The sequence below is a fragment of the Esox lucius genome, chromosome 20 (genome assembly GCF_011004845.1).
Source record: "Esox lucius isolate fEsoLuc1 chromosome 20, fEsoLuc1.pri, whole genome shotgun sequence".
NCBI lineage: Eukaryota > Metazoa > Chordata > Actinopteri > Esociformes > Esocidae > Esox > Esox lucius.
Window position 1 is genome coordinate 28197747 of NC_047588.1, and position 19300 is coordinate 28217046.

Sequence of the window (19300 nt, forward strand, 5' to 3'; positions counted from 1 at the left end):
CTAAAGGCTGTTGGTCTGATTTTGGTGGACTGGGCAGAAAAATACCTTACCCAGTAAAACATTTCTGTCCAGAATTCAGAAGGCGTTAACCATGTTGGTTCAATCTGTGGTGTTGCGTTTCTGCAGATTTCACTGGCTGTCAAAAGAGACTAGAAACTTAGTATGAAAACAAATATGTGACTCAGAGGCACAGCTTACATTTTTCTTCACACAGACATGTGGGCATGCCACATCCAGCAAAATCTCATCAACTCACTGCATGGCTTCAGTTAGACGTCCAAACACAGTGTCAACTTTTTTTCAGTGACAGGCCACATTACTATTGCTCTGAGTCAATGGGACAGTAGCAGTGGACAAGAAAAACGACAGCTCAATTAGAGGTACCTCCTGTTACATTAATATCGAGACCTATTGGCAGAACTCAGTGTCTCTGAAATAAGTATAACCATCTGTTGTGCTGCAAAATAACAACAACAGTATAAAGCCAACCCTTACTCTATGAATTTGTAAAAGTGAAACATCTTAGAGTAGCCAACTACACCAGCCAGCAGTGTGGGGGATCAATAACTCATCCTGAGCGTGGCTAATCAGCCGAGGGAAACAACAGTTTGTCACGCAGAGAAAATGTCCGCCCATTTAATTAACAGTAGGTATGGGACTGAAGACGGACGACTGGTGGGCAATTTGTCTGTCAGCCGCAGAGAAACAGGGAGAAATTAATTAACATAATGAACGTATAGCGCCAGGACAGCGTGAGGAGCTGTTGGTGATTATTTTGTGTAATTTAATTTATCTTGTGAGAGGTTACTAACATTATGTCCTTTGAAACTACCGCTCACATGAAAATAGAAAAATACATTTTTGCAAGGAGTGTATGATGTTTCTTTCACATGCACACTCAAACACTTAAACAGCCGAGCAGTACATGATTTTACCTCCACCCAACCAGATTAGGCTCTCCTCGCTCACCTTCTCTTGCCCAAATACCCTTCCAAAACAATCACCCATCCCTACAAGTTTATTACATCCCCCCAACCCCCGATCCAATCCCCTGTCAGTACCACTCAGATGAAGAGACCAACACACGGTGCCACAAATTTCATGCCAAAATATGAGTACATTAAAGGCACAATTTAGAAAGTGACAGTGTTCAATGTTGTAAGTAGGAGAGGAGGGGTTGCCAGATCTTGACGAATTTGGATAGATTGTTAATCAGTATAACACATTCTCCCTATATGTTGTGTTTTTGCAAATTCACTGATAGTTTTGTTAATAAGGACATTGTTCTTCTTCCAAAACAGGTTGAAGCATAGGGCAAAGCAATAAAGTAGTGCTACCTCTGCAGTTTGAACCATGTCACATAAAGGACAGATATCTGTGAAGACCCTATGGCACTTGGATTTGGAATGGCATAATCTCTGTAAAACTTTGAATTGTAACAGATTATGTCTAGAGTTGATTGAACAGGTAGGAATGTACTCCACACTGACTTCTCAGGCTGTTGTGGAGATTTCAGTCCCAAGCTCCTCCTCCAGTCTTGCCATTATGGCATCTGTAGTGGGTGGTTTTGCCAAATAGAAAGGCATCATACAAGATGTACTAGATGTACATTTTGTTGATGACTGAAATCTTTTTAGGTACTCATAAAACAGAGTAGATCAGGCATTTTGAAATGCAGAAAGATGTTTGTGTGTTAGATTTCAAGCTTAATTGGATTTTATCATCAAAACTTATTTCACTTTCAGAATTAGAAGAGACACCTAAATTGTGGGTCCCAAGTGCTTAGCAATTACTTTACAGCTGCTGCACACTTTATGCAAGCATATAAGGATGAATGTTTAATGTCATAAAAATACCAACAAAACTAAATGACGCCTCGGTAAATCCTAAAACAGCAAGATATGAGAGAGCTGCCTTGTGGGTATAGTTCCAACCAGCTAATGCACAGTTCCAGTTAACAAGCTGTTTAGCTATTTCTGTCAACCAAGGGTCTAGACAAAGGAGATGATGTTGATATCTATGTAACAGGTGGATTCATTTCCCATCACTAATGTAGCATTTTTGAGCAGAGAGGCGAGACAATTTCAATGGTTCATCGATGAGATAAGTTTAACAAATCATGGTTTCCCAGCTGATCAGGGAAAGTCCCACCTCTGAATAATGTAATTTTTCCGGCAATAAATGGAAATTAGCATTGCAAACCAGTGTAAGGTGGTTTGGACTATGGCCACCCGAGTCATAGCTCATGTGTATGTAATTAGAGATTGCACCAGACTGTCGTGTGGACAGATGGATTGATGGGCCCGGGGCTGGACATGGTACCACATGCATACCAGGTTACCTTCACATCTCCCTCCTTTCACAACTTTTCTCCCTTTACCACTGGTCATCTACATACAAACACTGACCCAATTTTTCTGGTAATCTACATACAAACAATGATCCAATTTTTCCGGTTATCTACATACAAACATGAAAACAATTATCTTCCTTCAAACTGTTTCCATACCACTTCTGTCATTCAATCTCTAGTTCTCACTGTTTTCACAATCACATCTCTCTCTCTGGTTTCTCATTTAATCATTTTAAGTCTTTCTTAAAATTGTTGTTATTAGGCATGAAATGTTGGAAAAACATTTACTTAATTTTTATATTATAATGTTGTGCCAACATTCTCCCAATGTGGAGTAGTAACACCAACAATGTTAACAGCACTGAGACATTTCAGGTAAAATTGTAAAAAAAACACCTGTTTTCAGTATCTTTCAATATCTCACCTTGTTAAAATAATACCAAAGAGCAAAATATTTTATTAGTTGGAGAACACATAGTTTTCTGATCATGCATTCTCATTTTAACAGAAAACCCACCAATGCTTTCTATTGCCAAAGCAACATATTTTATGTCATCTGACCAAATCTATGTGCCAATACTGTTTGAGCAAGCTCCAGGCATTTACATTTGTTGGCTGTCATGAAAACAGAGCTCACCAGAACAAGACAGTAGTAGGCTGGGTGTCTAAATGAGAATGCTTGGTCAAAGAACCATATTCCTGCTGGAAAATAAGGTGGTGGATTTTCGCTTTCATGGGTCCATTTTGCTTCCTCTAGAGCGTAATGCATACAAATAGATGAGTTGGAGTATAAAGAACGTGCCTTACAGTAAAAAAATGGAAGTGTATTTACATGGTTTCAGAGTCAATGGACAGCATCACCATTGCTATTCAAAAATGACCCATATTTCAATCTGTCTATCATTCTGTCTGTATAGGTATGAGTGTATGTGTGTGTACCCCTTCATCTCCCTTCCCCCCTAACCATTCTGCCCCCCCCCCCCCCCCCACTCTATTTTGGCATGCCAGTGCCAGGTATTTGTTCAAATTCCTCACACCCTGCGGGGATAGGTATGTCCCCCCCCCACCTCTTCTTCTTTTCGTCTTTACAGCCTGTCTCTGTCCGTCGTGTTCGCTTGCTAACACATGTGTGGTAGAGGCAGCCCCCACCTCTGCGTTGGTATCACATACATCATGCTAAGAGGCTTACAGTCCAAAGGTTATTACTCAATAATCACTGCCCACAACCAGGTCAGTCTGGCTGAGTTGCTGCTGGCAAACCAGCAATGGTTTCAATTCCCCTGCAGCCGACCGAATGTGAGTTGGAAGTCGATCCTAGGCTTAATGACCAAATAATTGCCATTTGAACTCAATTCTGACATCGAAATAAAGTTTTAGTGGGAAACATAAAACAGTTCATGCTGTTCTTTAATTCAGACATCCCTCCACCCTTTACTGCTGTGTGTTTGTGTGTGAGAGGCTGTGTTGTGTGTACATGTTTTGCGTCTGTGTGCGTGTGGTATTGACTTTGGACCGAAGTTGAAGTGCGTTCGTTATTTCAGCACTCCAAGAAATGACAGCAAATAACAACGTTGTGCTGGTGTGTCAGCACGTCTGACTCCTGTCCTGTTCTGCTGGAAAGACTATACTCATGAGTCACGCATTTTTACTGGAAGACACTGGAACCAACATGCATATGAAGCCTCATGTATATGAACAATCCAGCTGAGACACATAATAAATTATACCAATGTAATAAATTATGTATGCAATATTGGCTTGTGCAATAGAAAATGTAGTGGGTGAATCAAATTGTATCTCATCTTATTCAGTCCTTATTAACCGATTAACTTTATAATTGAAGAAATGCATGAGTGTACATTCCACTAAAAGACCACTGCTGCTATTCTTTGTAGTTCTGCCTGAAAAGAACAAGTACACCAATAAAGCCTGTCAACCCATTATCACATTAACATGAATGTGTAATTTGGTTAATTAATCTAAAAGAAATCTGTATTGTACATTGTTTGTACTCTATTTACCATGTAGAAATCAATGCACTTTTGCATATATATATATATATATATATATATATATATATATATATAAGCAAATACATATACAATATATTGCTTCTGATTTCATTAAAGGTTACTTGTCAATACTTATTATTTAGATGTTTGTTTGGTCTAAACTGAATGGTAGGTATTTTTGTAAACCCCAATAGTAATCTTTTTTTGCTTAGTCAGCTCATAAGAATGTGCCTCAGATCCACATCTCATTCCTCCTCTTTGAAGGAGACCAAAGCATCCAGCGGTTATAAATCCATAATGATATATACTTTATTGCAGACTGTTAACTTTTCGACATGTTAATATATCCCTGACTCATTGGCATCTTAAATGTACCACAGTATGATTTTGGGATACCATTTATGGTCAAATGCTTACATTTTGGATGAAAATCTTTCCAGGACGTTTGTATAGAACTGGACCTGGCTCAAAAATGTAACCTAATGTATAAACATATCCATACCATACAGTTTTCACATAGGCCTACATGATCACGAAACAATAACGTCCAACATCACTTTCGTGAATGTTTGTTATATATGGAATAAACAGAATATTGATTATGTACGAAAAATCCCTTATACGACTTTGTAGCAAAAAGTAAATAGTAAATAAGTAATTTTGTGTCATACCTATGGTATAAAATCATTGTTTATTAGACAATGGATGTACAAAAAATAACAAATGTCACATGGCAAACGGGTTTGCAGTAGCAATGTTTGTGCTATTCGGCCTCTGAAATAGGCCTATCATTTAAACATCCAAATGTGTCTTTCACTGCTTAAAACAGTTTACAATAGCAGACAAAATAACTAATAAATTCCCCTAAAAATGTATTCATTTTATAATCTCTGTGGTAATCATTTGATTATAGGTTGCCTAAGTGACAAAATAATTACTTTAACCACAACCTAAAAGCTGCCTGATAAAGCCAGCATGTCAGATTTAGTAACTAAAACAAATGACAAGAAATTTGAAATTTCTGACAATGTGACTATTCTGTGTCCTGTGAGTGTTGGAAAAGCTTTCTCCTCCGTCTTTTGCTCTCTCTCCCTGTCTCTCTTTCTCTCCTCGAGTGCGTGTGTTCTCCTCCTCCCCTCCGGTGGGCTCGTAGACACTTCAAAGCCCGGGCCAAGGGGCGACCGGCACTATATCAGAAGGAGGGAGAAAGGATACATAGCAGCGCACAAAGTTAGGAACGAATAAGCATCCACTCGTCATCACCTGTCTAATAACGAACTGAGGAGATAAATATATTTGTTAAAATACAAATACGGGAGTAACTACAGTCTTGGTTTATGTGGATTTTGAAATGGAAAATGAAACGGACGTTTTCCCATATTAAATGGATTATGATCATATTAGCAAATCCCGGTACTGGACTGCATAAGGTAAGACAAATACAGTCTTATTTAAAAAATAAATCTCGCACGAATAATATATTAACTAGAGCCTTCTATTTAAGAATTGGCTTCTAATCCTGGCTGTTCACTTCTGTTGAACCATTATCCTACGCTGTGCGGCCATATCGCCTATTCATTTCCTATAACCCACAAGTAGGCCTATAGAACCTCTGTTTTTAAGTGAGCCGGTCGAGACTATTTTCCAAAAATAACCTATAAACGTAGATTCTACTCAGAGATTTAATTTTTTTAATGTACATATAGAATTTCAAGGCCATAACCTACATCTGTAATTAGCTTTAGTTTTAGGCAAATTTGAATACGATAGTTTGGCCTCTTGTGACTTAAATGACCTAGAGGTCCTATCAAATAATTTTCTTCAACTGAACCTCTAGTAAAAAAAAATACAACGCACTGAATGTCCATGTGTCCGAAATATTAACAAAGATGCTATTTAAAGGGACACTAAACCCGCTGTGGCGCGCGCCACGGCGGGGGTTCCGCTGGCCCTTCACAGTTCAACAGTAGCTCTTAACCCGCGCACTAGCTGGGCGAACATGTGTCACTGGATGTTTTCTCCCGGTATAGTTTTACATCAATGCTTTGATGTTACTGCATATACAATAATAGCCACCAAATTACCACGATACATAGGTGGTTGGATAGGTTATTTGGATTGACCTAATATTAAACCAAGTTCCAACGAGTCTACTGACCCATACGTTTGTTTATAACAATGTATTATATATACGAAGTAATATCGTTTTGCAATGTTTTGTTTAATGGCCTCACAAATGTTTTGTATTCTCTACAACATGGGTTTCCCCTGTCTCCTGCTTCGCTCTATCCCTCATTTAGACACAGCCTTGTAGAGGGAGCGCCTGCATTTCAATTATCTGTGAGGAACACGTTATGTTACACGTAAAGAAAGTTTTCGATATCCCGTGCCCTGAGATGTGCTTTTATTTTGAACTTCAAGAGCTTTGCACAAAAAGGAATCTATGCGCTATGAAATAGTTTCCGTAGCTTCATGCTATGAAATAGTTTCCTGACTTAACATTAGTGTTTGTGTCTTTAGATTTAAGACCTAGGCAGACTACTGGCACAACCCTCCCCCTACACACCCACACGCGCGCGCGCACACACACAGTTTTGTAACAAACTCTGTGAATTGATCACCAAAGGCATTATCATTAACAATATCATTACATTTAAAGATGGCTATACATTGACTCCCATACTGATGGCTTAAATTTCTTCTGTTAAAATGGGATTACTTTTACAAGACAGTTAAACTGTAGGAGCCTTTTCCGTCCTTTTTCTAAAAACAAGAGCAAATTGAAAGAAAAAAATGAATATTGTTCCGAGTTAATAACTTTGTGTTTCAATACTAATAAATGTCACTCCTTTCATATTTTCCCTTTCCTTGCTACACCCTCAATTTTCCTCTATTCCCACTCCCTCTCCAGTCTCTCTCTGCTTCTTACCCTCACCCACAAAAAACCCACCTGTCAATTGGACTCAAAAGAATAGTTCCCCCCAACCTTCATACAACCACTCCTAACTAAAAAGTATGGATTTGTCTGGCTCCCCTCCTCCATCTCTTTCTCCATACTCCTTCCCAATCATCCCCAACTCCTCCCTCTCCGCCTCCTTCCAAATCATCCCCAACTCCTCCCTCTCTGCCTCCTTCCCAATCATCCCCAACTCCTCCCTCTCTGCCTCCTTTCCATCCATCTCTCCGTCACCCAGTCTGGCTTCCACGGCTCTCTTCTGCTCCCTCCTCTCCCTCCTTGCTTTCCTTGGCATTGGGGGAAACCTCTACACCATGGGCCTCCTCCTTAGACGAAGGAGAAGCCGGAGGCGCAGGGGAAGATGTTCAAGCTGCTGTTTGGGCGGGAGAGGACTTCCTTCCTGCCTCTACTCCTCGTCTTCCCCGTCACTCTCACCTTCCTCCTCTCCCACCTCCTCCTCTTCCTCCACCTCTCTCCATCTTCAGGTGCTGAGTTTGGCTCTGGCTGACCTGCTCTACCTCCTCACTGCTCCCTTCATCGTGTATGACAGCCTGGCTGATGACTGGGCGTTTGGAGAATTGGGCTGTCGCCTCCTGTTCAGCCTGGACCTGATCACCCTGCACGCCTCCATCTACACCCTCACCGCCATGAGTCTGGACCGCTACCGGGCCGTGGCTAACCCCCTGGCCACCTCCTCGTCCCCCTCCTCAGGGCTGCTCCGTGTGGGCCTGGCCTGGGGTCTGGCAGTGGCCCTCAGCCTGCCCATGATGATCACCCTCCACCTGGAGGACGGAGACGAGGGACAGCTGTGTGTCCCGGCCTGGGACGAGCAGAGCTCCAGGGCCTATATGAGTGTGCTGTTCTGCACCAGTATGATAGGACCCGGGCTGGCTATCGGGGCGCTCTACGCTACTCTGGGTCGTCTCTACTGGGTGTCCCAGACCAGGCCCTGGGCCAGTGGTAGCGGGGGGAGCACGGCCTACCCTCCACGGGCTCCGAGGCCCAAGGTTCTTCTTCTTATCCTGGGGATCGTCCTCGCCTTCTGGGCCTGCTTCCTGCCCTTCTGGGTGTGGCAGCTTTTGCCGCTCTACCGGCCGGACGTGCTGCGGATTGTACCGGTGGGGACGCAGGTGACCGTGAACCGGATCCTAACGGGGCTGACGTACGGAAACTCGTGCGTGAACCCGTTCTTCTACACACTGCTGACAGGGGGTAAACGGCGGAGGAACAGACAGATGACATCAGCGAATCAGCTCTGTCGCAAAAGCAGTCCACAGTAGTGTTAAGGATCACACTATAGACTGCATGGGGCGGGGGTGCTTAAACAATATCAGAGCTGAACGCCTTTGTCTCTTTTTGAAATAGCAGAAGACATTTCACCAAGATATTGTTACACTGCAAAGACTATACCAAAGAAGCACTTTTTATGAATGTTTTTGATCAAACCATATTTCCTATTTGGAAATTAAAAAGCAGTTGGTCTAATTGTGATATAGGATGAACAAAAAGACAGTTTCTGTTGTGTCAAAGCTTCAAAACTGTCGAACAGAAGTAGCAAATGGATTTTATGAATTTCCTTAACTACGTATGACATCCGGGCCAACAGGGAAGCAGAAAAGCAGTTGTCTTACAGTTTAGGCTTTAGTAAAATGACAACACGCTTCTACCAGTCTGGAATGCCATCAAATAAAATATTTTGCTTTTGAAACACAAATAGTCACTGGTCACAAGATTAGATTTTTCTTTAAAACATTGTTTATTGACGAAGAACATTATGTTTTCGGGGTCATGCCCCTCTGAACTTGATATGCTTTTTAAAACTATAGACCTTGTTTTATTATTAAAACCTGCATGCTGGGGTGTGTAATGAACTGTGCAGTGCTTTGCATGGTCACAATGACAAAGCTGTTTTTATATCAAGGTTGATGTGTATTAATACAACCTGAATTAAAGAACCCACTTTACATACCCTGTCTGTTCCAGGTTCTCTGTTCCCTTCAGGAGAGATTGAGGATCATGGGTTCCTACATGACTTAACTGAAAATACAGATGTCATACCTACGGTTTTATGGCGTTTATGACCATAACAGATGAGAAGAGGGGAGAAAGAGAGATGGCCAGAGGGAGAAATAGCCAGTGAGAGTTGGCCTAGGGAAAAATGGTCTGAGAGAGACTGTCAGAGAGAGATGGCAAGAGAGAAAAGGTCAGAGAGAGATGATAAGATAGAGATGGTCAGAAAGAGATGACTAGAAAGAGATGGCTAGAGAGAGAGAAAGATAGAGAAATAATGAGTATGGATGTCCAGAGACTAGTAACAAAACCCACAGGTAAAATAAGGGTAGTGGGACAGAAGGATGCAGGAGGAAGAGCAGTAGGGAAAGAGAGTGACAGACAGACGCACAGGAGACAACAAGAACAAAGTGCCGGGTGGAAAAAAAATTCCAGAGTTTTAAGTTTGCCCTCATGCTTTTATTTGTGTATCTGTGTCAGCGGGCCTGTGAGTTCCTCAGGTCTTCCCCATCCCTGTGTGTATTCATCGGGCAGTCTCTCAGTGTCTCTGCGGCAGCAGCATGGCTCAAACATTGTACTGTACACCCAACAGAACCCTGCAGCTCTTTGACGCAGATGAGCAAATATTGTTGTTTGACAGAAAGGAGTGATGGGGGGGAGGGGCTGGGAGTTGTTTGGGAGGGTGGGGGTGTACAGGGGTTCTGTTGGGTGTACAGTGTCTGATAGAGTTTGGTTAGAAGTATTGTGGGGTGCATAAAAAATGGGGGAGAAGAAAAACCTAATACAGCTAGTGAAGCAATCAAACTACTTAAATCTAGCATAGACTGTACCAATCAAACTTGAATGGTTGAGTGTGTCCAAACTTTTGACTGGTACTGTACATGAAATGTACATGTTTAGCACTGTGATGTGACAAATCCCAAACTGTACTTTTTAATCACCTGAAAGGCAGAAACTGCCTTGAGCAAGGCAGTTAAAATGCGTTTCCCATCATATTGATGATTCAGGGTTAAGTTTGATCCATTGTCACGTTTTTTTGGATTGCAGAAAATGAAAGGCCAGCTTAATACTACTATTGCTATTTACTGATGGGGTTTTGACTTTCTTCATTCAAATCATGTGACAATCAAGGATAATCTCTCAGTTAAAGACTCCCAGGTGTCGCAGTCATCTAAGGCCCTCAGTTGTACCAAGCTGTCCACCACAGTCTAGGTTCTTGCTTTAACTATGCCACTAATGTGTGAAGGAGAGATGCATATTGGCTGAGTATCGCCAACAGAAGGGGGTGGAATCGGCAGCAGGGATTTATCGAGCGTCTCTCTCTCTCAGAGAGGAGGTTGGGAACCAGAAAAAAGTAACATGTACTCGTTAGTTGAGTGACCATGTCCTCACATGTACAGATCTGTCCAACTTCCTGGTTGGAAGTGCAGGGTGGAAAAAAGCAGAATGGCTTGATGCCCAGGAAGAAGAAATATAGTGATCTTAGACTCTCCCATTGGGAGATGTGGCAATGCATCACAGATGTAAGTACCAGAAAATATTATAAAATTGAAGCAGAAAAGAAGGGGGACAAAAAATATATAGTTATATTTTTTCTCAGGTTAGTATTAAGAAATAATTCATATTTCTCATATTCTCATATTTGACACTCTCCTGAATGTTGTTGACTACCTACTAGTATTTTCAAATCTGCTTTGGGCAGGTTTTGTAAATACATACATAATATACTGTGAGAAAAACAGTCTTTACCTAATTTGCCATAAAATCCATTGTTTGATAGCAACTGTTTATCTGAAGCTGTTCGACACCATTTGGGGACTCTAAACATAGTGATGGTGATGTACTGCTAACAAAGCACAGGTGGGCCAATTAGCCCATGTCCAAATCTGCTGTTTGAGTGGGTCTCGGCAGGACCTCCTGGGCAGTTGAATCCTCTAAACAATTAACTTTGTTGGATTTTAACACTCAGCATCAAGACCATCTTGAAGACATCCAAAGGTGCGTTCAAACATCTCTGCATTCACAATAAGTACATGTGTCTCCCAAACAGTAAGTGCTTTCAAGAAATGATACATCTGCTTTCACAAGATATTTGGTGAACCTCAGTAAATCTGGTGGACTTCCAAACTGTTCTAGTACGGCTGGGAGCCCCTACTATAGTCTCTTGTCTATGCCACCATGTGTTTCCATTTACCTGGGCTAACTCAGAGCGTGACATTCCCACCGCAGTTATTACCCATCGCCCTGTGCGGTCACCCCATGGGGGGTAGTTCTTCTGTGAAGTAAGTGCATTAGACATCCACCTTGTGACCCTTATTGTCTCAGGCAACCATCTCGGACTGGATGTTATAGGGGAGTTGCAGCATATCTGACAGACAGAGACGCTGTGCAAAAGCAAACATATTGGCATGCTCTTAAGACTAATGTAGGGTTCATGTGGGTATGTGCTCCACAGATCCCAGACATAGAACAAACTTAGAGAAATATAGGACGCTAACCGAAGCTCCTTCAAAACAATCCTTTTGCTCCATTTTCTCGCCATTTGGGATTTAACAGTACTTGCAATATATTTGATCATTGAATATTGCCTGTCTCAGGATATTGGTCATTCCTTGGAGTCATTGTATTCTCATATGCCATACATCAGATGATTAAGTTCTCCCTCGGGGCTTCTGGGATGACTGAGTGTTCGATAAACTTCAAACACGTTGTGTTTATTCAACCCAACCACACTGCCAGAAAATATTGTCTCAGTTGGAGGCTCAGCCAATCTATAAACTGTAGATTTGTGTTGGTAGTAACTAGGGCCCACAGGTTGGGTCCAACCATAACTTCTGCTCTCCTGCTCCCCACTGAATATTCTCATTTCACCTCAAGATGGCCAGCACCATCGTCGTCTTTCCCTTCTTTCGTCCACTGGGAAAGTAAGAACACAAATATTTTCTTTTGGGAGCGTCACTCTGTTACCTGAGCGTTTCATAAATCCAGTACATCTATTTCCTGGAACTACTGAGTGTCTTTCCATCTCCTCGCCCCTCCAGACCCTTCCCTCATCCAGTGTTTGGGCCTTGAGCAGGTGCCCCTCCCCTGGGCAGCCAACTCAGGAAAGACCCCTGCTGTGTAGACGAGACTGGGCCGCAGCCCAGGCCAAGCTCATGCTGTGAGGAGTATAAGAGACTCCCTTCTCTCCAGACACACACAAAAAAGATTCCCCATGCACTCCTCTCTCGGTCTGTTTCTCTCCAAAATGCAATCTTCCCATCTGTTTTCCCTCTCTCAATCACTCTTTCCTTCCCCACTTTCTTCATACCCCGCTCCCCTGTCCCTTATGTCACCCCTTTTTACTTTGTAGAAGTTACCTGCAAAGAAACATGCTCCAAAATCCTGGAAAATTAGGAAAAACACAACAAGTTTAGTTAGTTTAATAAAGTAACAGATACTCTTGTCCTGTAAACCTTCAGCAGTGCGAGTGAAGAATGTGATGTATTTATTACATGAAGCATCCCACCCACAACAACTAACACATTGTTACTTACGACATAATTTAATGTTGAAACAACAGTTATCGAAGTCTCAGGTTAGGGTTTATTCTAGCAAATTCAATTGAAAATCCCCTTACTCGTAATTGTTGGTTTGACAGCAAATACTCAAACCAGGGAACAGACAGTATCTCTTTGTTCACCTCATGGCATCCCCACAGTGAGGCACCATCCTCCCCACCACATCCCCTGTCTTCACACTTCTATGTCAGCCGCCAAGATCAGGCGAGACTCAGGCTTGCGTGCCTTGAAGGCCGGAGGTTACATAAACCTACATACACACTGCAGTTTGCACATAGGCTCTTACTAGTTAATAAGGTAAATATGGCATGTCTGCACTTTTCCCTCCCTCCATCCCTTAGTCTCTGCCTCTTTCTCTCTGCCCATAAACAGTCATGCCCCAAGTTGGATGTCAAAGCTCCCCTGATCTCTGACCAGTGTTGGGGTCGTAATTCAAAACATATCATTCCTAGAAATTCTAAACAAACAGCATTGTTTTCCCTCATAGCGCTCAATTTATTTGTTAGTGAGAGATGCAGATCTGTCCCAACAATCAAGTCTCAACTATGGACTCATCCCTTTAGTGGGTCTAATATTTGAGCTTAGTCTGGCCTTGGGTTGGGAAGGTGAACAGGAATGGCCCCACAATCAACCGAGATACTTCGCCTCTGACCCTGTTACAGGGGCTGAGTCACTGTCACGCTCTCCCATGCCAATCCTAAGAGGGTGCCCCATGCCATGCCAGGTATCCTGACGTACTCCATGTGAGTGAAGTCACTGACCAGATCTCTCTGCCTGGTTTTTCACTTGCTTGTGCTGTGTGAGAGACAGGTTATACACAACCTAGACTGAGGACAGTTAGCTGGTGGTCTGTTCATTTCCCTTTGGGGGTCTAAGTGTGCAGGGTTGTTTCCTGCCAGGTTGGCCCTGTCTGCAGATATCTTTGGATGAGCACGGTGTCCCTGGCAAGACCATAGGTGCCCTCATAAGGAGCATTTCCCCTTTGCTAAGACAATCCACCAGACAGCTGCGGCATATCTGATAGTAGAGAAATGAAAATGTACAATACAGCAGAGTGGGCTTTTATTGTCCCAAGCTAAACACGTGCCTGTGAATTTCAGAATTGGGCACTATGCCCTCACAACCGCAGACCATGTGGACCTTCTTCAGTCTGCTTGACGGTCTGACACCAGCCACTCTGACAAACTAATTAAACTATGGCTTTCCAAAACCAAAGAATTTCTGCACTAACTGTCAGAAACCATGTCTGGGCAGCTCATCTGGGTGCTCGTTGTCCTCACCAGGGTGTTGACCTGACCGATCTCTGTGGGCAAATGCTAACCTTTTCGATGGCCACTAGAACGCCAGAGAAGTGTGCTCTTCACGGATGGATCCTAGTTTCAGCTGTACCGAGCAGATGGCAGGCAGCACATATGGCTTCATGTGGATGTTGTGCTGTGACCATGGTGGCGGTGGGGTCAAGGTATGAGCTATGGACAGAACATTTTCAGTTTGAATGCACAGAGTTGTGAAGTGATCCTGAGGCCATTTATGGTGCCATTAATTTAAAGTTTTCTGTGAACAACAGATGCATTTATTTTGAGAATTTATTGACTGGTCTAGCAGTAGTGTGTTCACAGTTTTTCCACAATAGCTTACACACTAAAAGTTGATCCATGCACGATACATGCAAAACCTTTTTGTTAAATTCCAGAAGACCATAACCCATAAGCACTATTCAATTGCTTTCTATTCACACCTTTTGCCAAACTTTGCAATACAACTAAAACCATGTTCTCATGTTGAACAAAACTCTCAACATTTGTCAGGGTATAAACACTAACAAGCATTAGTCAACAAGCAATCAGGATGTTGGCATGACAAAAAGGGACACAGGTAAACTCATCAGTTTTTTGGAACCATGAATGACAACAGCAAAAAGAGAGGTTAAAGAAACGTTTCTCCTTTCCCAAAAAGAAAACTCTTTCCTTGATTGTATTCTTATCTGACTAATGTGCTGACCACTATGCTGTCTGAATCAGTATACATTTGAGACTTCTATAAAATACACTTTTTCTTCTTTTCGTTGAATTGAGAGATATCAGTTGATTGTGGTAGGCTATGCATGATTTCTGAGACCCAAGAACAAGCCGTTGTGAACATGCTTGTTAGATTTCAGTTAGTTTTTCAACTGAATTGTTCACGTTATAGGTCACATTAAAGGTGGAAAAGGTTCTGACATGATTTATCTTTGCCTCATTCATTTACATCACAAGAACCTGGCATTTTAACAGGGGTGTGTAAACTTTTTATATCCATTGTATGTGTACACTGATGAGTATGATAGTATTCTGCTGAATTATGGAAAGTTATTGCAAAATGTTATAAGGTGCGGTATATGGAATGAGAGATGTGATAACGGTTTACTCTGCACATCTGAGTGTTCATAATGGTTTACTCTGCACATCTGAGTGTTCATAATGGTTTACTGTGCACATCAGAGTGATCATAATGGTTTACTCTGCACATCTGAGTGTTCATAACGGTTTACTCTGCACATCTGAGTGTTCATAATGGTTTACTCTGCACATCAGAGTGATCATAATGGTTTACTCTGCACATCTGAGTGTTCATAACGGTTTACTCTGCACATCTGAGTGTTCATAATGGTTTACTCTGCACATCAGAGTGATCATAATGGTTTACTCTGCACATCTGAGTGTTCATAACGGTTTACTCTGCACATCTGAGTGATCATAATGGTTTACTCTGCACATCTGAGGGATGCGTGTCATACCCAGAATACTGTGGATCATTATGTATTTTCTTTTTTTTTTTTTACTTCAAAGTAGAAGAAATATTTAGATAATAGATAAACTATTGAAAATGTATTTTGCTGTTTCACCACAGATCTTTTTTTTTTTTTTAGCTTGAATACCTCAAATAACCTCACTTAGCAATGGAATATTCAAGTCTCTTTTTCGAACCTAGAATAAAGCATTAAACTACATACACAAGGCACAAAGGCGCTTTGCAGGTGCTATTGGCACGTGCTACAATATTTCAGCTTTAATTGTTGATGGCCACTGACTTTCAATCAACTCGTTCTGGGACGTTATTTATATCAGGTGTCTGGATATCAGGATATCTAAAGGAATCTCTTTCAGAAACGGTGTAATAGTATGTATGCTGTGAAAACAATGATATATGTTTAAGAAAATAGGCATGTTTCAATGTCGAATGAACACATCATTTGAGTGCCTCCTTGTGGTGAAAAGAAAAGAAAAACAATCAAAAGTCCCATAAGAGTTTAATATTCATTATTCAACTAATCGGTTTTTCAGAGCAACAACAGAAAGTTGCACAAGTCATCAGGTCCTGATGCAGATTCTGCAAGATTCCAAGAAAACATCTGTTAAGTCTTTAGAGTGAAAATGCTGGAAATAGCACCAGGAAACAGCACCTAGCACTACAAAGTATTTCACACAGACAGCCTTACCTGTCCTTCCTCTCATTACGGTCCCTGTATTGCACTGAGATCATTGCAATGCACTTCTACTTGTCCTCTACCTCTGAGTCGCTGCACTGTATGATCACATAAAGAGGAGACACTGTGGTTGTTGAACCAAAGAGTCCAGAGTCGCACTGAGATCCACTATGCTGCCACTTACATCTCATGAAGCACAGCCTCATGAGGAATGCCACCGGCGCCACAGAGAGGATCACCACAGTGCCAAAGCAGGTAACCAGTATCAGAGACAGGTCTGAATGAAAGATCAGCACCAGATAATAATAATAATACGATAACAGGCCAATGAGGAATTAAAAGGTTTTTGGCAAACTAATTATTTTTGGCTACAGTGATATAGAGCATCAACTTACTGTCTAGTGTGATGATGACCTCATGGCTGCTCCTTCTGGACCTTCCTGTGCTGGCCACACAGCTGTAAGTCCCCATGTAACAGCTAGAAGCCCTTGCTACTCTGTACAAACCACTGACAGAGTCCCTCATAACTGGCCAGCCATTCCTCAGAAATGTGAACTTCACAACCACTTCAGTCCAGTTATGGCCAGGATGGCTTAGACCGTGGCTCTGCTGACTAACCTGGGCCTCACAGCTGAGGTTGAAAGCGCTGCCCTCTTTGACAACAGTTGAAGGAGATGCTGACAAAGTCACTGATATGAAGACCTCTAGAGAGCAGATTGATTAGAAAGAGGTTGGAAGAATTATAGATAAAAAAAATAGAAATAAAATGTATTACCAGTATCATTGACAAGAGCTACTATGTGGGGGGCCTGTCAAATAAACTATGTGAAATGAAGTCATTTTCATGACCCACGTTACAAATTTGCTACACTTGCCACACTCACCAGTGACATTAACAGAGACTGTCTGGCTGTAGTTAGTGTAGAAGACTGGCTGTCCTCTTCCTGCTCTGCACCAGTATTGGCCTGTGTGTGTGACAGAAGCTCGCCACAGTCTGTAGACTGCCCCACCTCCAGCACTGCCCCATACCTGCTCCACAGAGCCTGTGTCCCGCCTAACATAATATTAGAAGCATTGTTCCACATCTCAGAATACTCAGTCTAACACAATGTTTTACTATCACTCATAGAGTAACACACAAGGCTGTACAGGAAGTGAGACAACCCTCTGCTTATTGACCAGAGTGGACCTGCCAAGTCTTGCAGCGCGTCTCAGTCCCTGAACAGCCTCTGGTTAAAACAAAAAAAAAAACACATGCTAACAGGCACATCCAAACCCCCATTCTAAACTGTCATAGAGCAAAATAAGCAGCCACAGTTTTTTATAAGGCTATTCTGCCGAAACTTCCTGTTTATATTACTTCACTGCTGTACTGGAAATCCAATCATTACCAGACTTGCTCTCTGGACTGGTGAGCTCCAGAGGTCCGGTGGGTTTCCACTGAGCTAGGAAGGACTGCTTTCACTTTTCGTGCTGCAAGCTCATGGATTAAACTCCAAGCCTCCTTTAAATTAGATTAGCTGATCTCCCTTAATGCATTTTGATAATTGTTGGAGGGTGTAATCTGTGATGATTTGTACGTGTTCTGATTAATTGAATGGACTATTACAGTTGTGTTTAAAATGGTGTTTTAAAATTTCTTCTCTAAAACCAGTTTACTGGACTCCCTTGTAAATGAGACCTAGGACTCAATGGTGATTTTGCTATATAAATAAAAGTTAGAAGAAAAGTATCAAACCTGTCTTTGTACCAGTAGAACTGCCAGCCCAGCTCCGGGTGGCCAGGTAAGTGACACGCAAATGTGACTGTGTTATCACCATACACCTGTCCTCCTGTAGGCTCTACACTCAGAGTGGGCATTAGCAGACCCTCTGTGAACACATGCAATAGCCTTGAATATCCACCATGCTTAAGTCAATAGAGTGTGGGATATGTTTTGGCGAAACGCCCAGGGTATATTTCAAGACAATGCCTAGTATGTCACCATTAAGGTCTACATAAGGCTACTCCCACAGCGTTCTCACCATCCACAGTAACCTGCACCTCTTTGCTGTACCTCTGTGTACCTGACTGGTCAGTAACATTACATCTGTATTTGCCAGAGTGGCTCTTGGTAACTCGGTCTATCAGCAGAACCTGGGACCCGCTGGACACAGTTGTGTTTCCTCTCTGAATGCTGTAAGTCAGGGCAGTTGTCAGTGGGGAAGGCTCAGAGTCCTGCTGATGGTTGTTATGGCTCCCTGGCACCAGCCCTGCTATGCAGGTGAGGGTCAGAGCCTCTCCCTGCACCAGGAGAAGGCCTGGGTTAGCCTTCAGTACCACGGAGGTCAGCTTGGCCTGGACAGAGACTGGGAACATATTCTGCATCAAAAATCATTGAATATTATGCATATTGAGTGTATTTTTTTTTTTTTTTATGTTCTCACCAGATAATGGATAGGCCACCAATGTACTCAACACTATAATAGAATCAACAAGAGATTTAGTAAGGCATAAAAGCTAATAATCCAAAACTCAATTAAATTAACAAGAAGTACAGTAAGGTTTAAATTTTATCCTGCAGATCTATAATTTAACTGCCAAGGTTATAAATATATTTGTAAATGTGGATTGTATTCAAGCTACTCACAAAATACGGTGAGGAAAGACATTCCAGAGCTATTGACAAAAGTTACTTTCAAATATGACAATCCATGGTTAGCAACGGTAGCTATGCACGGTATATACGTGATTTGTGATTATTACTAATGTTTCTCTTGGCTAACTGTTATACACCTCATTAGTTAATTATACTACGGTAAGGATTTATCACTGATAGCGTTGCTTTGACAGTGTAAACAAATGTTTCCCATGCCAATGAAGTACCCCGAAAAAGCCCATCTGAATTGAAAGTTTATATTATAAATTATTAGAAATGTATATTATAGAAAGAAGCATAGATAA

The 19300-nt window shown here is 41.9% G+C and overlaps 2 protein-coding genes across 3 annotated transcripts; one reads left to right on the forward strand and one right to left on the reverse strand.

Annotated features, from left to right (window-relative positions):
* The first annotated feature begins 5589 nt into the window (after window positions 1-5589).
* LOC105018984 (urotensin-2 receptor) lies at window positions 5590-9273 on the forward strand. 2 transcript variants are annotated; one of them, XR_002195713.1, is made up of 2 exons: window positions 5590-5795; window positions 7277-7471. XR_002195713.1 is itself a non-coding variant. In XM_010884827.3 (2 exons), exons 1-2 carry the CDS (start codon window positions 5703-5705, stop codon window positions 8599-8601), a joined length of 888 nt encoding a protein of 295 aa, XP_010883129.1. In that variant the 5' UTR covers window positions 5590-5702; the 3' UTR covers window positions 8602-9273. The 2 variants fall into 2 exon arrangements, 1 of the variants encoding a protein (XP_010883129.1); XM_010884827.3 differs by lacking the exon at window positions 7277-7471 and adding an exon at window positions 7807-9273.
* A 6964-nt stretch (window positions 9274-16237) lies between these two features.
* Window positions 16238-19052, reverse strand: LOC109614758 (peroxidasin homolog). The gene is made up of 8 exons (XM_020040841.1): window positions 18987-19052; window positions 18784-18816; window positions 18382-18705; window positions 18096-18228; window positions 17242-17411; window positions 16753-17061; window positions 16370-16634; window positions 16238-16260 (listed from the first exon to the last, which is right to left on the reverse strand). The coding sequence occupies exons 1-7, from the start codon at window positions 19006-19008 to the stop codon at window positions 16426-16428; spliced, it is 1200 nt and encodes a 399-aa protein (XP_019896400.1). The 5' UTR covers window positions 19009-19052; the 3' UTR covers window positions 16238-16260; window positions 16370-16425.
* Between the last annotated feature and the right edge of the window lie 248 nt (window positions 19053-19300).